Source organism: Parasteatoda tepidariorum, chromosome 6 (genome assembly GCF_043381705.1).
Source record: "Parasteatoda tepidariorum isolate YZ-2023 chromosome 6, CAS_Ptep_4.0, whole genome shotgun sequence".
In the NCBI taxonomy this organism is placed as follows: Eukaryota; Metazoa; Arthropoda; class Arachnida; order Araneae; family Theridiidae; genus Parasteatoda; species Parasteatoda tepidariorum.
The window spans coordinates 88,409,821-88,427,828 of record NC_092209.1 but is presented as its reverse complement, the minus strand read 5'-3'; the positions used below and the strand labels follow the sequence as shown (position 1 = coordinate 88,427,828).

The window sequence follows — 18,008 nt, the reverse complement described above, 5'->3', positions numbered from 1 at the left end:
TATATATACGTATACTACAGCCGACTTTTCGGTCCAAGTGCTGAAAATCGCTACAATTGTAACAAGTGTTCGTAATTTTGATTTCACGATTCCCTCTCAAATACAAGCTAATAAGATTATCTATTTTTTATATTATTGTATTTTTATTTTTTGACTACTGTTATTAAAATTTTTTTAGGAGTGTTTTATTTGAAAGAAATTGTGATGCAAGAGATTTATTTAAAGAATAAATCACAAATAAACACTTATATTGTTAACTCTGTTGTATTGAATGAGCCAGTTATGAAGAGGTTCGAAGTATTTCAGGAGAGACGACGATGTTATTTTCTTCTTTTTTATCAAAACTTTCAAAGCTTCTTCCCAAGAGGCGGAAGAACCAAGAGAAAGCATCCTCCTGCAAAAGAAATAGTCACATTAATTAAAAACAGGAAGTAGTTTATGCTTAAATTTGAAAGACTTATATGTTTTCTTTGCTCACACTCTTTATGTCAGTTCTGTGGCACCATCGCAACGTTAGTATTTAAAAAATTTACAGCAATTTTAGAAAAAATCAAAAACAAATCTAAATACGATTCACTACAAAATGAAGAAAATTGTGATAGCCGAAAGGCGATCACAGGTTACCCACTGGCAAAATGGTGGTTGTCTAATTTTGTTTGGAAAATAAATTTTATTGTGTTTTCATCTTGGACCTCTCTAACTGTTAATTCTGAACTGCTCGGTACACAATTTCGCAGACATATTTAAACGCAGCTCAGACACATTCTGCGTAAATTCTTTTGATGACTGAAGAGACATTGAACAGCCAATCGAGATCAATATTAACATTCTCGGATGGGTACAATGGTGTTTGATGGATATTGTAAAGTTAAAATCTAAGCTTTTTTTCAATTTTACATGAATAGTGAATGAATCATTTATATTGCGTGGATATATTGCGTGGAAGACAGTCTACGGTCTTGTGCAAGTTATTGGGTACGTTGACAACAACGGATCCTTTTATCCCTAACGGGTGATCAACATCCAGTTCTCGTATTTGCATGAAAGGGGTTCGGAGAGTCACTATTCGATTTTCGGTAGGATTCAATTCTCTCAACCACTTTAGTGATGGACAGGCTTCATGCTTGCGTTTCTGAATGGAATCCTTTCGTTCTGGCACTTGCGTTTAACGCTTAAGGTATTCCCGTCTACGTTCTTTGACTTTGGCTTTTTAAGCCTCGGTAAATTTAGGCCTTGGCATCGTTTTTTTTTTTTTAAATTTTTCTTGCTTCAACTCTAACTTTGGGACCGTGTCAATCAGTTTGGACTCTCTCTTGATGTGTGATATTCACCTGAATAAGTATTGAGAATTTCTGATTCTTAATTAAAACAATAAAAACAAAAATATCGTACAAATGATGAAATTCTCTTTTATTCACAACTCAAGAAGTATTTATGGGATCTCTCTTAATGCATAACAAAATTAAAAGCGAAAAAAAAGAATTCTAAAGAAATTATCAAACAGCAGCGGTCGCCATAGCAACTCATGACCACTGTTCACTCTTACTCTAGATTATTGTAGTTGAAAAGTGAGGAAGCCATGTAATCCGAACCAAACCCATTTTGCTAATGGGTAATAAGCAGAATAAAAAGATTATTTCATCTTAAAGGCCATCTCCCAGTTTTATAACCATCAACGTTCAATAACCGATTCCATGTATGGATTTACACGTAACGCATCTCCACTTCCGATTAGTATCAAAATAATTGTAAGCAAATCTATGATACGTGGGCAGCCAAAATTGATGAAAATAATGATTATTTTCACTGTAAGTTTGTTTTCTTTGTAAAAAAGATTAAATACATTTTCAATTATGATATTGAATATGTTATCATTATAATCCTATTTTAAGTATACAGTAGATATTATTTAAAGTTAAGTAAGGTATAGGGGTTATTTTTTCCTCAATTAACCCCTGAAAAATATTTATTTCAGGTTTGATACTGCTTAAAAAATTTACTAAAAAAAAAAACTTTTAAAATTTTTTCGAGTGGAGTTTTCAAAAATGTGTAGCCTAAAATTAATTTTACTTCCCAGAATTCTGCTAGAATACAAGATTTACTATCTTGTGAAAATACTTGAGAAACGATATGTAAAATTTCTAAAAATAATTATATTTAAAAAATAACTTTGTGAGTAATTTATTAATATTTACTAGTATAGTATTATAGTAATGAGTAATAATTAGTATTTTAGAAGAATAAATTCTTGATTTTTTTTTTTTTGCAGTTTCTTCACGTAGCTTTGTCGAAAAATTTAAAATCAACATTTCCTACTGATGATTAAGAATTGAATAAACTTCCAAGAAACCTTTTTAGCAAGTTTTTTTTTCTTCAATAATATGTCATATTGTTGGATGAATAACTTACTTGAGTCGCTCTCCTGCTACGTGAGATGTAATGAAACAGCAAAAAGGATCATTTTTTGCACCAGAAGTATCACACAGTCCTTCCATGAATTCGTGCTCTAGAAATCTGCTCACAAAATATCTGGAACAAAAAAAAAATAATTAAGATTATTTTTTATTTAGGATGGTGGAAATTTTCAGGATTGAAAACTGTTAGACAAGTATTGATTTATGTTAAAATGTTAATTTGCTCAACAGCTCAACATTTGAAACGCTTTGCTCTCCTGTTGAACAAATATTACATAAAATAATTTGGGTATAAAACAATGCGGATTTTTACCTCATGTACGGTATATTGTTTAGTATGTGGTACTTAGATCCCGGCTCAAACAATTCAGCGCTTTCGTCATCTGGTGGTTCAATCCCTTGAAACGCTTTTCTGGAATAGAAATAAATTCTCACTAAGTTCTTCTTTAAATGTTAGCTTCAGCTTATAACACTCGTCCAATTGAAATAAAGTTAAAAATAAAAACAAATAATATTAACGCTAGAAAGACTGAAATACCTTTATTGCCAAAAATCAGTCAAAANTATTGCCCAAAAGCAGTCAAAATGACTGCATTGCGAAAGAATAACTAATGTATAAAAAAATTTGTTTAAAATTAATTTTTTATATTATTTTCAGTTACATAATAAGTTATTTGTAAATATCAACATAAAAAATAATTATAAAAGTCATAAAATTCTAAGAAATTGCGTCATTATATACATTTTTGTTTTTCCATTTGAAATTAGAAAGCAGTCAAAGTAACTTCCTTGGGCAATCTAGTGTTAATAAACAAAATATAATGCGAAGCACCTTCTTCACACAGTGTCGAAACACAGAGCGAAACAGGGATGCAGAAGAAATTACAAACAAGTTACTACAAGAAAAATGATTAAGAGTGGCCGTTTAGGGCAAGATTATTATAATTCACTTTGTAATCTGCATCTTATGAACTGAAGAAGATTAAGTGAAAACGATATCTTGTAACATTCTGGTTTCTAATCTATACCGTTTTCCCACTAACACCTTTTTGTTTATCTTCTAACTATTGGTGAAAATCTTATTCGTTCCTCTACCCTATTTAATTTTATTTTATTTTATAACCGTTGTTGAACAGGCGATCCAAATTTGGGTTGACGACTACTTATGATCAATTCTATAGCCTTGTAATTTTGAACTTAATTCAGAAGACAAGGGAACGCCTGGATCAAGTATTGGGAGAAATTTGCCTGAATGGATGACTTTTTGATGGTACTAACCGGCATTTGTGCAACATGGAGAGTAAAACCTCGAAATCTCCCCATGGTTAGCCTGAAGGGAAAGGGACTCTAACCTATGATACGTTTATCACCGAGGATATTTCACGTCAGCACTGTGGTCGGTGCAACCGGATGCGGAATTCGTGGTTTATCTCATTGGAAGACGAACGCTCCATCCCCTGAGCCATCCCGGTTTTTCCTCTACCCAATAGGTTAATCAATTTTTATTGTTTGTAGTTTATTCGGCATCTTTCATTCTGTGTTTCGACTCTGAAAAGGGTGCTTCATTATAATCGTCACGTGACTACTTCATTAACAGTATTACTTTTTTGCCGTATGAATTCTTCGTAGCCATTTTTTTATTCTTAAGAAGCCTGTATGACCGGATAAAAAGTTTTATAAGAAGAATTTCTCTCGCCACAGAGTTGCTATGGAAACAAAGGGGTATATTTCTCACTTTCTATTTATTCACCTCATATCCCTTCTTGAAATAGTTCAACACGATACAGTTCTTAGTCACCAACAGAAGGGAAAGAGATAGCGCTATTACTTATTCTGAATTTCTTTTTTTTTTTTTTGCCCATTGGCAAAATGGGTCTTGTTTAGGGTTTTATGGCGTGCGCACTTTATTTGGACGTCATCACACTTTTCACCTGTTTTCAAGAGTTATAGTAAACAGTGCGCATACGTCGTCATTGCATGGAACCACTGCTGTTTGATAATTTTTTTTAACGACGAATTGTACCCATGATGAATTATGCCTTTCACGAATTGTCTTTGCTACAAGTTGTGCTCACTATGAACTGTTGCTGCGACGCAGATCCACTGTACTAATCAATCGTTGTAATTAAAGCTTCTCCTTCTTAAAGTCCAATATTAGGCAATCAAAAGTACTTTTTCTAAATAAAAATATCGTTTTCTTAAACGAGTTCTGGTATGACAAAAGGGCCACAAACTGGAAATATAGTTTCACTTAAATTGGTTTTTTACGTGTTTCGCTATATTCTTAGAAATTCAAGCGAATCAAAATTTACATATAATCATTTGCCAAACAAATTATTTTAGTGACAATAAAATTAGCACTTTTCTATCCTTTAGAATTATTTTGCCCACATTTTGGGTTTTGTTATTTATCAAGGAAGCACTATAAATTTGCATAAATCAAAAAGTTTACTAGCATTATAAAATTCAATGAAAACATTACAGCTTTTGACTTTCTTTTTTTTTATAAACAAGTGTGTGTAAAAAACCTTGTTTAAATAGTTTAAGAACTATTGAAAAAAATTATTAATGATGAAGGGTTAAAAATATCGAGACCCCTACTTTGCGATCATCCCTCCAAATTTTGAAGGCAAAACAATTGAAACAATAAAGAATCTATTAAGAATAAAAAAAAAGTATATTATTCGGAGATCTCTGTGATCTTTGCGGTAGGGAAGTAGTTATCAACAATGTCAACCTTCATCTATGAAAAGGTAACTCACTATAGAATAGAGTTAACATGTCTTATATACAAGTGAATTGGAATTACATTTTTGTAGTGGTAGATACACTACAGTACTCCCTAGCAGAATTTTATCTGTGATAGAATTCGATGAACGGATACCACTAGTTGATTCATTGCTGTTTTGTGAGAAGTCGGAAGAACTGTATTAAGTTCATGGTCGCTCCTGTGTTGCCCTTAGCAGTCGAGTGTATACAGACCGACGTTGTGTGTGATCGAGACTGAGTAGCAACAGCACGAGGTGGTGGATGATGTCGCAGTCACAAGTCAACTGTTCAATATGGACCGTCTATCGAAGTAGGAGTGTTCAAATCGAAGTGGGCGTTACTGTCAAGGTAGGCGGGTTCACATTTCGTCCAAAGGTCACCAATATGGGAAGAGTTGTTATTGACAATCTCAACCTTCATCTATGAAAAGGTACCCCACTACCCACCATAGAACCGGGTTAACATGTCTTATATACTACTTAATTGGAATTGTATTTTTGTAATGGTAGACACACTACAATTTTTTACGAGTCGTATTTAAAACTACCCTAAAAAATAAACTACTTGGGATTAACCCTTTACTTACGGCAGGTATATTAAATGGATCAAAATGGTAGATCAAAGGTGGATCAAAATGGTAGATCAAAGGTAGATCAAAATGGTTTAATCATGCTAAGCAGAAGGTCAATCTGAAAATGGGATGACTTACCTGTAATCCCACCATTTTTTAATGATATCATCGATTTGATGGGAGAAAAGAGCATATCTCCATAATTCTACAGTTAGGGCAAAAGGAAGCAGTACAAACTTCGAAAGGGCTTGCTTCATCAAAATATTCAAATGCTGCTCTGAAAATAAATAAAAGTATTTATAAGTATTTGCGACTTTGAACCGCCATCTTCAGAGGCTGACTAAGGCAAGGGCTTATGGGGCACCCAAATTGAATAGAAAGTTTATTTTACGTTTCCTTCTTTAATGAACTTTTTTTTTAACAAAATATCAGTGCAGTGTAAAATCCATCAGTTATATGTTAGCTTCTTCATTAATCTATCGCATGAACACAAAAAATCTATATTTCGTAAATCCATGACTTTCTGGTGCGGAATTCAGCTAAATTTTTGCGATTACGATGGACAAATTTGACCTATGAAAGGCTTGCATTTTTACACATCGCAAAATGCGATATGTTTACAAAAATATGGGCTCCTGATTGGCTTAATCGAGCCGTCGTCATTGCGAAAATTTAGCTGAACTCCGCCCTAATGTCAGCAAGGATATGAATTTTTCGCTGCTAGATGACAAAGTTAGCAATCAGAGAAGTGCATTCGGCATGATGGACATAGAATGGTCAAAAAATCAATAAAACAGAAAGGACGATATTTCGTCTGACCAGTGAAGGGGGGGGGGAATTTATAGCTATTTTATGTTCTGGTCAATTTTCTTGTTATATATGTATAATGAGGTGAAAAGTTTAAATACCTCCATAAAGTTAAAGCAAATTTTTTTTTATTAAACCCAGGGTTCAAATCCTATCAGCGATGGATAAAGATTCCGTTTCCGGTTCATGGGAGTAGAGCTGCGTCCCATGTCGCTCAGTGCCAGAGCACACCGATGGTTTGAGAGCTGAGGGTAGTGAGCTCGATCGTAATGGCATACAAACCGGCGTGTGTAATCAACAAGGTGCGCGTTAAATCTATTGTGGCTAAAAGTCTTCTCGTTGGCTGTGGTGTGGAAATTTGACGAAAGGGGTCTTGAACACTGTTCACGTCGCTGCGGTGAATGAATTAATGAATTTTAAACAAGAATAACAATCGTTACCTTTTGTTACCTTTGAGGAATGAATGAATTAATGAATTTAGAGCAAGAATAACAATGTTTACCCTCAGTTACAGTTGAGAGATGAATGAATTAATGAATTTAAAGCAAGAATAATAATTTTCTCCTTTTGTTACAGATGAGGAATGAATGAATTAATGAATTTAAAACAAGAATAACAATGTTTACCCTCAGTTACAGTTGAGAGATGAATGAATTAATGAATTTAGAGCAAGAATAATAATTTTCACCTTTTGTTACCTTTGAGGAATGAATGAATTAATGAATTTAGAGCAGGAATAATAATTTTCACCTTTTGTTACCTTTGAGGAATGAATGAGTTAATGAATTTAAAACAAGAATAACAATCGTTACCCTCTGTTGCAGTTGAGAGATGAATGAATTAATGAATTTAGAGCAAGAATAATAATTTTCACCTTTTGTTACCTTTGAGGAATGAATGAATTAATGAATTTAAAGCAAGAATAATAATTTTCANGAATAATAATCTTCACCTTTTGTTAGGTTTGAGGAATAAATGAATTTAGTGCAAGAATAATAATCTTCACCTTTTGTTAGGTTTGAGGAATAAATGAATTTAGTGCAAGAATAATAATCTTCACCTTTTGTTAGGTTTGAGGAATAAATGAATTTAGTGCAAGAATAATAATCTTCACCTTTTGTTAGGTTTGAGGAATAAATGAATTTAGTGCAAGAATAATAATCTTCACCTTTTGTTAGGTTTGAGGAATAAATGAATTTAGTGCAAGAATAATAATCTTCACCTTTTGTTAGGTTTGAGGAATAAATGAATTTAGTGCAAGAATAATAATCTTCACCTTTTGTTAGGTTTGAGGAATAAATGAATTTAGTGCAAGAATAATAATCTTCACCTTTTGTTAGGTTTGAGGAATAAATGAATTTAGTGCAAGAATAATAATCTTCACCTTTTGTTAGGTTTGAGGAATAAATGAATTTAGTGCAAGAATAATAATCTTCACCTTTTGTTAGGTTTGAGGAATAAATGAATTTAGTGCAAGAATAATAATCTTCACCTTTTGTTAGGTTTGAGGAATAAATGAATTTAGTGCAAGAATAATAATCTTCACCTTTTGTTAGGTTTGAGGAATAAATGAATTTAGTGCAAGAATAATAATCTTCACCTTTTGTTAGGTTTGAGGAATAAATGAATTTAGTGCAAGAATAATAATCTTCACCTTTTGTTAGGTTTGAGGAATAAATGAATTTAGTGCAAGAATAATAATCTTCACCTTTTGTTAGGTTTGAGGAATAAATGAATTTAGTGCAAGAATAATAATCTTCACCTTTTGTTAGGTTTGAGGAATAAATGAATTTAGTGCAAGAATAATAATCTTCACCTTTTGTTAGGTTTGAGGAATGAATGAATTTAGTGCAAGAATAATAATCTTCACCTTTTGTTAGGTTTGAGGAATGAATGAATTTAGAACAATAATAATTTTCACCTTTACCAATAATTTTCACCTTTTGTTATGTTTGAGGAATGAATAAATTTAGAACAATAATAATAATTTTCACCTTTTTTTAAGTTTGAGGAATGAATGAATTTAGAACAAGAATAACAATCGTTACCCTTTGTTACAGTTGAGGAATGAATGAATTAATGAATTTAGAGCAAGAATAATAATTATTACCTTTTGTTACGTTTGAGTGTTGAATGAGTCCTAGAGTAGTGAGGCAGTGAGGGTTTTGAGATGCATAAACGAATGTTTCGCCTACTGCTTCATGAAAAGCAGAGTTGGCACCATTTCTGTAAAGCATGGGCTGATGATGATATGCCATGTAATAACGGATATGACCCATTTCATGCACGGCCTGCCTCAACGTTTCTTCATTCACTGATCCACACATCCGGACCCTGTGGAAAAATTAAAAGATTTGTGTTTTAAATTGTCGGTACTTTGACATTTTTATGCCTCGTATATACAAACAACTCGAGGGACAAACCCACACAAAATTGTTTTTTCTATAAATATTTTTCTTTTTTATTTCTAATGGCAGATTTAGAGCAAGAAACAGAGATAACAGTAACAAAGCTAAAACTGCAGTAACTCTATAAATCGTTCATCTTATGCCGAGCTCTCCAGTATTTCTATAACTATAATAAAATAAAAAACCTGTGTGAGTCTGTATACCGTTTTGCGGTGTTGTATCACAACTAACAGAAAATACTACTTAAATTCTAAAAATTTGTTTCAAAACCTAATACACAAATTCCTAAAAAAGAAAAAGAAATGTCTCTTTTCCAATTCCTACTATTATTTCACATTCTCCCTATTATCTTGTTCAAATTTTCAATCGTTAATTAAATACTCTTTATTCATCCACTCAAATTCAAATACATTTCTTTTAACTTGTGTAGTGGATGTCACTTGATGTTAATACAGTTTTCCTTAAATATTAGTTCATTAATTAAATTTAAATAAATAATTTTAGTTTTATATTGGAAGAAATTTTTTTAATTATTTTATAAAAATAAAATAAAATAAAAAAATTTCTTTGTTGACCTAAGTAGGAATTGAATTTTAAAACATTTTTTATAATACTTGTACATGTACAAGTATACGTTACAAAAATGTATAATACATTTTTGTAATCATTCACCTTTCTTTAATAATTGGGATAAATTTTTCTCCTGAAAGTGGCTACGAATTTCACACAATAAATTGCTCGAAATATTTTTTTCCTATCTAGCGATAAGAAAAAGTGTCAGTGTCGGAAGTGGACTTGTACTTATGGTCAATGGATCTTACACTGAAAGTTTTGGAGAAGGCTGGTGCAACAGTTGTACCCGGAATATTTTTTTTTCTTTTTTGTTGTAAAAGTATTTAATATGTAAGAGACACTTATGTTGAAAGACATTATGATGAAACAAAACAAATATGGTATAATAAAAAAAAATATTTGTCCCCTAAATATCAAATACTTATCTTTTTTTTTAAATAAAAAGGACTCAGAGTACAGTTGTTGTAATAAATAAATAATTAAAAAAGCATTAGTATAAGGAGTGGCACTTTACCGCAATATAGAGAATTTTGGAATTTAAAAAGAATGTTAAAAATCTAAAACGTGCATGACTCTCCAAGTTCGTTAATGGGACACACATATATTTACCTGAAGTCGTCGTTTAAGGCAAAATCGTACGAAACAGAATGGCAGTCTACGATTCGTCCATCTTTGGGTTTTTCAAACATGGATTTGTACCAAAACTGTGGGTTGAGAGCCTCCAGTCCCATGGAGGTGTACATCGTATCTGCTGTTCTAAACACATCTGATAGAGTGAAGCCTTTCTCTCTCAAAATGGAAGAGACATTCCAATTTGGATGTTCTGGATATGGCTGAAGGATATCGTTCAATCCTGACCAGTTCTCTCCCCACATGCTACCTGCAATAGAATCTCTCTTATAACTCTCTTTGGGACAATTTCAGTCCCTCCATCGTTCGCTTGAAAGTGAAATATATACTCAGATTTGATATAAATTAAAATGCAGACGACTCTGTTTTAATTAAATACCTTAAAGGCAGCATCATTAAAGTTCGCTTGCGTATTACTCTCATGAATCAAAAAAGAATTAATGAGATACTTGCAAGTGACGTGGAACGGGTATCTCGATCCTGATTGATTGTTGGAAAGGGGCATTTCTTTACGTTAGCAACTGTCTTTTTCTTTCTATTTCGAGTAAGTCAAGCCCGTTAGTATTAGTTCCCTTTTCTGACATTCTAAATTCCTTCACAAAGATTTCAATTTTTTCACTATATATTTGCATAGAGACATAGCAAAAAGACAGGCCCTAAGCCATGTGGAGCATAAACAAACTAATCATATATCAAATATGGTTAATTTTGAATATGATGAGATAGTCTCGAGCAAAAGCCAAAATAAAAGGTTAATTTATTACGATGAAACAAGCAACTAAAAATGTTATTTTTTCCCCATCTAATAACGTAAATCCATTGGAAAGGACAAAGAATAATAAATAAGAAAAGTTTTAATGTAAAAGCGCAAAAAAAGTCATTTTCAGAATAATGCAAAATATTTATAGTAATTCCATGTTTTATTTTATTTTATAACCGGGTTGAACTGCCGTTCTAGTAAAACTACGAAAACCTCCCACGGTTAGCATGACGGCAAGGGGACTCTAACCCATGATCCGTAAGTCACTGAGAATATTTTGCATTAGCACTGAGGCCGGTGCGACCAGCTGTCGTTGGTCATCGCTGGAATTCGAACCCAGGTCTCGTTATTGAGAGGCGAGAGCTCCATCCCCTGATCCAGCAAGGTTCTCCGTATTCATTAGGGGGAAAAACAATATAATTAGCATGGAGTGCAATTTTGGCAACAAAAAAAAAGTGACGATCGGGCGGCTATTGGAAGAAATTTATTTCATCGCCATTTTTTTATTTAGTGAGCAAGTGGTGACTGTCCTATAATTACGAACAATCAAAAATCTTAATGGTAGTGATATTATCTAAAAATATTTTTCTGATTTAGATTGAGAATTGATGATTATTTCTAATATTAGTCTTATTCATTATATAACATTGATCTATTTTGCAAATCAAATATTTCTGTTAATAAAGATATTTTATGACAATATTTGAGAATTTTTTGTGAAATGGAAGAAGGTTCCAAGCGCATATAACAACTAACCACATGAGTGCTGGAGATTTATACATTTGAGCTTGCAGACAAGAAAAAGAAAATTTAAAAAAAAGCTTATTAACTTAAAAATGGCGCTTTCAATTATGATTAAATCTAATCATATTTTGATCAAAAGTAGTCGATTGCTTGTAACCAATTGAAATTTTTATTTAATGGTTGAAAATAAATCAGCTGTGACTTGCAACCCCCGCTTGGTAAATCTAATTTTAACAAACTAAAACCATATAACAGACTGTCATGTTTTTAAAAGTTATGGTTTATTGGCTATTTAATTAGTATGCATACTTTAATAACTGCTACAAATCGATATCAAATGATATCGATATCTATCGAATATCTATAAAATCCATAATAATATGGATCTACTTAACTAATAAATGTGCTGGAATGTATCCTTCGTGCCTGAAGTGTTGATGACCATAGAACATACGCAATCTGTGGTTGGTGTAAGCGTGTAGTTGTCCGTAGAATCCTTTGACGTCATTCCACAAATTGAGGACGTCACTCACTAAATCCTCCATTCCTAGTTCTGCTCTCCACGCTTCTCCTGTGTCCGAATAACCTGATGAGCAATAAGGGATACGATTAATTGGGTGTTAACGAAGCTGTTTTTAATGTTTCTACCTTCATCTTTTCAAACTGTTAACCCTCCTAGTCAGGTTTTGGTATTGGGTGAAACTTGTATATTGCTGTCTAGACAAATGAGGTATTGTTTTCACGGGTATGCTGAATCAAATGATAGTATGTACGATACTATAGAATTTATAGTTTAGAAGTTATGACTTTACGTAGATAAGGCACAATGTTTGAATTGTAGATGGTTTTTTACGCATTGCTAACAAGATAATTGAAGTATTGTTTCTTAGGTTTTTTTGAAGCTAACTTGATTGCGACTAAGATTATTCGTGGACCATTTGTTGCCAAATCCCCTTTAAATCTTTTCCAACGCATTTGCACTCGTATTACTGCTTGAAATATAAGTTTTCAAACTGTGTTGCAAAGAATAAAGGAATATAGTTTTGGCAAATGTAAATTTTATTGAATGGGTTTCTCCATTTATTGATATCAAGATTTAAGGGGATCGTTAGAATTTTAAAAATGTTTGTTGCAAGGGGAAAAGAAGATTATCAACAAGTGTGACATTTCAGTTGAAATTAAAACAATTAAAAAACCAGCAGATTAAATATTTTTCATTAGATACAAGATGTAAAAAACGTTTGGAAAGTATCAAATATTTTGAGAAATATGCATAGAATCAAAAAAGTTGAAACACACACTTTCAATATTTTTTTAAAAGCAATCCAATGATACCTAACTCCAATCTCTGAAGGTGGAGGAAATCTTAAATACACACCATTATTTTTTGTTTAAGATTTCAAAATTTCCCCCATCTAACCTCAGGAAAGAAGATCATGTCATAGTTTGTCTAAAGTAAGAACTCCCCTAGACATTTGTCTGAACCCGTAGCAGTGACTATGGTGACTAGGTAAAACTATTTCAAGTAAGGGTGCGGGGTCATTGCTGAGGACAGGTTTGAACCCGGGTCGGCGAGAGAAAGGGAATATTTTGTTAGCCCTAGAGTTAAGAGAAGCTATAATTTGTCAACGGTAAAAACTCCCCCGCCACAAAGTCTGAGGTTGTTAGCTTCTATGGAAATCAGAATAGTACATTTCAGGGAGAGCTAGCACAATAGACGGAAGAAAAAGATTCCTTTTCTCTCGTCGACCCGCTCCAAAATCCGTCTTCAACAATGACCCCACACCCCTACTTAAAATAATTATACCTCATTACCATAGTCACCACCATGGTTCCAGACAAATGGCTAGGGGAGTTTTTACTTTAGACAAACTGTACCCTTCTTGAAATGCGCTATTTTTGTTTCCATGGCAGCAGATGGCCTCAGACTCTTTTGCAGGGCGAGTTCTTTCTGTAGACAAACTATGGGTATCATTGGATAGCTTTTGCAACGATTCGGAGAATATATCTCGAGAAAGTTTTTTAGACCTTGTATATATTTTTCATATCTAACCATTATTGTTCTCAAATGTTAAAAAAAGGTTTATGTTACTGAAACTTTGATGAAATGCATCGTTTATAGGCTGCTTCTAAAATAGAATCCGAATTTAATGAGTTTTAATCCTTTTTGTGTGATTACTTACCACACTCAATACGAGTTCCACAGCATTTTGTCTCAGTCTCAGACACTTACGTAATCATAGGAATACAAGTGTGTTCTCTACGTTTGTTCTATTATTAATTACTGCAGGCGTTTCTAAGGCGTAATAGCAATGTTTCATAATGAAAAAAAAATTCGAATAAATGAAATAGTGAAAAAGAAAATACCTTGTAAAGAACAGTTGTTACTTCTCATCATTCTTACATATAAATCATAGCAATTCTTACGTAACTATTCTTACGTAATCATAGGAAAGCAAGTATGTTCTCCACTATCGTTCTATTATTAATTACCGCAGGCGTTTCTAAGGCGTAATAGCAATGTTTCATAATGAAAAAAAATTCGAATAAATGAAATAGTGAAAAAGAAATTACATTTTTAAGAACAGCTATTACCTCTAATCATTCTTACATATTAAATATTCGAATGAAATATCTTGCAAGCTTTCATTTATCCTTAACCGTGAATGAAAGAATGAAAACGTTACGTTTTAATAATAATGCCGAAAAGTGAAAGATGTACTGGAAATTTTAAAAAAAAAAATTGCCGAATCCTTGATATTCGGCAGAATTCCTAACCCGGTTGAATCCTGGTTCCTTGATTTTGTACAGTAAATTGACACAAAATAAACTAATGACCAGGTAATCGTCCATTTCGCTACAGTTAACAGATTGTCAAAATAATGTTCCATAAGACTACAATAATTGTTTGTTTTGCTCTCAATAATGTTTGTTCTGTATAATGTTCTTGGTTTTTGCGGAAATTATTGACTCTTAAGGTAGGTAGGTAGGTACTTTTTTAACGTCGCACTAGAGCTGCACAATGGGCTATTGGCGACGGACTCGGAAACATCCCTGAGGATGATCCGAAGACATGCCATCAGAGTTTTTGATCCTATGCTGAGGGGATAGCTCCCCTGCTTTGGTAGTCCGGCGACCTGCGCGTGAAGTCGTGCACTTTATGGTAGAATAGTTTAACGAGAATCGATAAAGCGCACCCTCCGTCCCTACGCAGGCTTATCAAAGTGGTCACTCACCCGCACACTGACCACAGCCAGTGATGCTTGATTTCGGTGTTCTACTGGGAACCGCGTCTTTACGATCAGTCCACTGCGGGAAAAAGAAAACATTGGAGAACAATTTCGGATGTTGGTGAGCGAAGCGATTTGGTGATTTATCCACCTAGTGCTTAAAACATGTTTACATTGATTTGTTACAGATATCTTTTTCAAGAGTAAAAAATTTGGGTTTCTTATCTAGCAGTGAAGACTGCATTTCAAACTATGCCTATTTTCATAAATATTTTGCTTTGTTAATTTTCTTAAACATTTCGTTGTAAATTTAAATTTTGTTCCAAATGAAAACTATTGTTTAATTGATAAATTCGTCTGCCATAACATATAGAAAAATGAAGAGCTAAATTATCATCGTGGAGTAATCAAATGTATTGAGTTACCATTATCTCTGGCAGCTTTATTGGTCAGTTGAATTATTCCAAGGAGATGATGTTTTCCTTTCTCGCCCACTTCCTCTATCCATGTCTTCCAGATATGCTTCAGTTGAAATGGTTCTCTTATGCTCGCCATGGCAGCCATCACCGTTTCTTCACCAACCAAAGTTCTGTTACCAGGAATGGTAACTGTTGCCGAACTGTAGATTTCTAAAAGTTTCGATTTTATTTCAGAAATTTGCCTGAAATAAGAAATAATAGATTTCTTTAAACATGATAAAAAAGAGTTCTGATGTGCTACAGCCCAAGTCAAAATTTTTGATGACTTTTCATTGATGGACCAGCATAGTCTTGATGGTAACCATCAATAATTCCATCATGAACTATTATATTTCATGATGGTAACCTACATAAGTAACCATCACTCCAATGTAAGAATTCGGACTGATTTATGAGAGTATAACGTACAAAAACACACAAATTGTTTTGATGGTATATTCCTGCTGAACGAAAAAGAATTTCCATTACACCATCATAGAAATGTATATTGTTGTACCATTTTGGACTATCACGAATTTCCATCACATATCCTAGAAATCAAATGTTGGAATGATCATTAACAATCATCATAAAAAATGTAAGAATCCAGACTGATTTATGATGGTCCAACATAAGAAAACAAATTTGCATATTCCTGAGAACCAACAAGAATTCCTATTAAACCATAATGGAAATGTATAGTAAGAATCAACATGGATCATGAATCATCATGGATTGTTGGTCAATAAGAATCAAATTTCTCTTGATTGTTAACCATCATAGTATTTTCCATCATGGATGATGGAAGTTTGTTGACATATCAAATACCATGAATGCATAATGGAAAGTGTTGGATGATGGTGACCATCAAATGATGTTGGGCCATCATGAAACGCACTGAAACCAACATAAATCATCAAAAATTTTTGATGGGGGCATGAAGAATTTTGACTTGTGATAGTGTTAGAAAATAACTAAGACATGGAGTACACGTTGGAATAAAATTAATATCAGAGGAGGATTATTAAACTGGTTGTAAAATATTTCACACTGAAGGCAGCATAAATAAGACAACGTAATCGAAATTCGTTGTGCTAAATTTTTATTTATTAACTTAACAAGAGTTTTATTTATTTTTTTTAAACTTCAATTTGTTTGAAAGTTTTCCTATTTTTAAGAATTTTTCTTCCTTTCTATTTTTAAACTTAAATACTGATTATTTATTCAAAGTAGAAAATTTTTATGAATTTATGTAGAGATATTTATTTTATTTCAGTGATTTCAAGCAGTTTTAACTCCTGATTTTAAAAATCTTTAAAAATAATCGACAGACAGGAATGTTTTTTTTCCATAGGTTTAGCATTGCAGATTTTATTTTATTTTATTTTATAAACGGTTTTATTTTATTGGTCAAACGGCAAACAAATTATTGGAAGAGAAATTCTCCATTGCGCAATCCTAAGTTATCGTCTTATGATTTATTTTCATTTTGACTTTTTAAAAATTTCTTTTAAGTATTTGAAATTTCCTGGTGTACTCTAGGTTTGTCTGAACTCACTTTTTCTACACTTTCAATTTTAAATTAGTTATTGAGGTGAAAAAGAATTTGCCATGAAAACTTTCCCCCATGGTATGACGTTCTTTTAAGTTAGCATGCTATCTGTTTATTTTTTGATATCTTAAAAAATCAAGAGACTACAATCAAACAATCAACACACTAGTTGATAGAATCAATCATCAATCAATGAAAAAACTATAATGCAAAGAATCCAACGGATTAAAATATTATTACAATTAATTGGGAATTATGCAAATTAAATTATAAGAGTTACATACGAATTAAATTAATGAGAATTATATGCGAATTAAATTTTTATATTATCCCAGGAAAACCGACAACAGCTACAAAATATGTTATACCATTAAGAGAAACGAATTACGAAGAAATGAGAGAAATTTTAACCATTGACGAGTACAGGAAAACACTTTATCTTCAGATTAGCTATGTGCTTTAAGCGGAAACATATATTGAGTCGATTTGAATCAGAAGTTTGCAACAGAGGGATGGTTTGTAAACAATTACGTCGTTCTGGCGCTGTGTGGTTCGAGCAGAATGGTAAATTTCATTAATGAAAACCATTTTATTCTATTTTATAGCCGTCATTGAACAACCGACCCTTTTTTTGGGTTTACGACTGCCAACTTTCAACACTTAACTGTATTTTTAGAAGCTTTATTGCCAAGGTGAATAAAAAGCTATAGTTTAAGTTCCTCACGCTTGAGGCAAAACTTGTAACAAAATTGTAAACAATAAATAACATCTTGCCATAAAAAGTTATCCGTTCTTTAGAATGGATCTTGAACTTGAGTATTTTAAAGGCTTTCAGACTTTTTTTTTTAAAAAATCCCCCCTGTGTGTGTCAAATTTTTTTTCACTTAGAAGTTTTTTATCACCGTCGTTGAACAGCCGACCGAATTTTATGGGTTTACGACTACTAATGTTCAACTCCGTAGCCTTGTCATTTTGAACTCAATCCTGAACACAAAGGAACTCTTGGATTAACAGGGATGAGATTTTTCCGCTTTTTAGCGGATTTCCGCTTTTTTTCACTTTTGTCTCTCGAATTTCAGCCTTTTTTTTTTT

At 32.7% G+C, this 18,008-nt stretch overlaps 1 protein-coding gene across 1 annotated transcript in view; it reads right to left on the bottom strand.

Moving 5' to 3' along the window:
• Positions 1 to 199: 199 nt before the first annotated feature.
• The window catches only part of LOC107453218 (angiotensin-converting enzyme), a 25,969-nt gene continuing 8,160 nt past the window's right edge, over positions 200 to 18,008 (bottom strand). Inside the window, exons 4-11 of the mRNA XM_043051602.2 lie at positions 15,332 to 15,567; positions 12,067 to 12,262; positions 10,152 to 10,418; positions 8,672 to 8,895; positions 5,893 to 6,031; positions 2,728 to 2,826; positions 2,410 to 2,529; positions 200 to 394 (exon numbers count right to left, since the gene is read on the bottom strand). Of these exons, the coding sequence (XP_042907536.2) occupies positions 232 to 394; positions 2,410 to 2,529; positions 2,728 to 2,826; positions 5,893 to 6,031; positions 8,672 to 8,895; positions 10,152 to 10,418; positions 12,067 to 12,262; positions 15,332 to 15,567 (1,444 nt within the window). The 3' untranslated portion in view covers positions 200 to 231. The remainder of the gene's footprint in view (positions 395 to 2,409; positions 2,530 to 2,727; positions 2,827 to 5,892; positions 6,032 to 8,671; positions 8,896 to 10,151; positions 10,419 to 12,066; positions 12,263 to 15,331; positions 15,568 to 18,008) is intronic.